Raw genomic sequence first — 1,765 nt, 5'->3', positions numbered from 1 at the left:
GGCGGCGGGGCGGCCGCGCGCCGGGGCCATGCCGCGCTCCTTCCTTGTGGACTCGCTGGTGCTGCGCGAGGCCGGCGAGAAGAAGGCGCCGGAGGGCAGCCCGCCGCCGCTCTTCCCCTACGCGGTGCCGCCGCCGCACGCCCTGCACGGCCTCTCCCCGGGCGCCTGCCACGCGCGCAAGGCCGGGCTGCTGTGCGTGTGCCCGCTCTGCGTCACCGCCTCCCAGCTGCACGGGCCCCCCGGGCCGCCCGCGCTGCCCCTGCTCAAGGCGTCCTTCCCGCCTTTCGGCTCGCAATACTGCCACGCGCCCCTGGGCCGCCAGCACTCGGCCGTGTCGCCCGGGGTCGCTCACGGCCCCGCCGCCGCCGCCGCCGCCGCCGCGCTCTACCAGACCTCGTACTCGCTCCCCGACCCCAGGCAGTTCCACTGCATCTCCGTGGGTAAGCCGCGCGGGGGGTGGGGGGAAGGGAGGGGACAGACCAAAGTTGGCCAGGCGGGGATAGGGGATGAGGACCCTGGGTTCCTGGGGGTGATCATGTCGGGCCTCTAAGGGGGACACTCTGGGTGGCGTGCTGCTGGAGAGCTGGGACTGGACCCTGGCAGGGAGGGAGAAGCAGGAAGTCCCGATCCTGGCGGAGACTTCCAGCAGGGAGCGAGGGCTGGGGCGCGGGGCGTTCCATGGAGTGCGGGGCCCGGTGACTGGTGGAGTACCAGGGCCCCTAGGCTTGACGAGGAGGCCGACCGCTATTAGCTGCAGTGCATTGTGTTGGGGCGAAGGGGTGGGAGAGAGACCAGAATCCCGGGATTCTGACGGCCGCCCACCGGAGGATGGGGCCCCCGGCACCGAGGTCTGATGGCTTGCGTCTCTGCGCCCCACCCCCTCCAGACAGCAGCTCGAACCCGCTGCCCAGCAGCAAGAGGATGCGTACTGCGTTCACCAGCACGCAGCTGCTAGAGCTGGAGCGCGAGTTCGCCGCCAATATGTACCTGTCCCGCCTGCGCCGCATCGAGATCGCGACCTACCTGAATCTGTCGGAGAAGCAGGTGAAGATCTGGTTCCAGAACCGCCGAGTGAAGCACAAGAAGGAGGGCAAGGGCAGCAACCACCGCGGCGGCAGCGGCGGCGGCGGCGGGGGCGCGGGGGCGGGAGAGGGCGTCCCGCAGGGCTGCAAGTGCGCGTCGCTCTCCTCCGCTAAATGCTCCGAGGACGACGATGAAGTGCCCATGTCTCCGTCCTCTTCGGGGAAGGATGAGCGCGATCTCACGGTCACTCCCTAGGCCCACGCCTCCCCAGGGAGCCCACCCCAGACACTCCCCGCGCGTGGCTCCAAGACTGGTCCTCGGACACGGCACTGTTTCCCAGGCACCCACTGCCTAAGGCGGTCGCGCACTGAGGTAGCGCGACTTTGCAGGGGTCTTCCGTCCTGGGAAGCGTCAAGAGCTTGGCTGACCTGACCTTGGTGTCCCCACCCCAGGGCCCGCGGCTATCCAAAGCGGACTCCCAGCTATGAACACACCGCAAGCGCACGAATCTTTCTCGGCCAGGCAACACAGCGGCCCGGCCCAACCCAGCGCCTTGCCGGCGGCCGGCGCCTCCTCGCCCGCCAGCTCCGGGCTGGCTCAGGCTTCCTCGCTTCCTTGGCTCTTCTCTACCCTGGGCCAAGCTCGGCCTTTCACCTCTAGGGTGTCCATTCGCTCCTCCCTCTTTTTTTTTTTTTTTTTCCTTTCCCTCCCCACCTCTTTGCTACGGTGATTAATCCACTCC

General features: G+C 68.7%; 1 protein-coding gene across 1 annotated transcript; it reads left to right on the top strand.

The window, feature by feature from the left end:
• Positions 1-28: 28 nt before the first annotated feature.
• On the top strand, positions 29-1,278 carry GSX1 (GS homeobox 1). The gene is made up of 2 exons (XM_040266742.1): positions 29-440; positions 887-1,278. The coding sequence occupies exons 1-2, from the start codon at positions 29-31 to the stop codon at positions 1,276-1,278; spliced, it is 804 nt and encodes a 267-aa protein (XP_040122676.1).
• The last annotated feature ends 487 nt before the right edge of the window (positions 1,279-1,765 follow it).

Source organism: Oryx dammah, unplaced genomic scaffold, assembly GCF_014754425.2.
Source record: "Oryx dammah isolate SB20612 unplaced genomic scaffold, SCBI_Odam_1.1 HiC_scaffold_24, whole genome shotgun sequence".
Classification (NCBI taxonomy): domain Eukaryota; kingdom Metazoa; phylum Chordata; class Mammalia; order Artiodactyla; family Bovidae; genus Oryx; species Oryx dammah.
Note: the sequence above shows the minus strand (reverse complement) of the source record. Positions and strands in the feature narration are given on the sequence as shown.

What these genes read in the sequence shown, in the direction of transcription:
- GSX1 (XM_040266742.1), top strand. Translation starts at nt 29, where the DNA reads ATGCCGCGCTCCTTCCTTGTGGACTCGCTGGTGCTGCGCGAGGCCGGC. An exon ending in GTTCCACTGCATCTCCGTGG is followed by an intron (nt 441 to 886) that starts GTAAGCCGCGCG and finishes CACCCCCTCCAG; the next exon opens with ACAGCAGCTCGAACCCGCTG.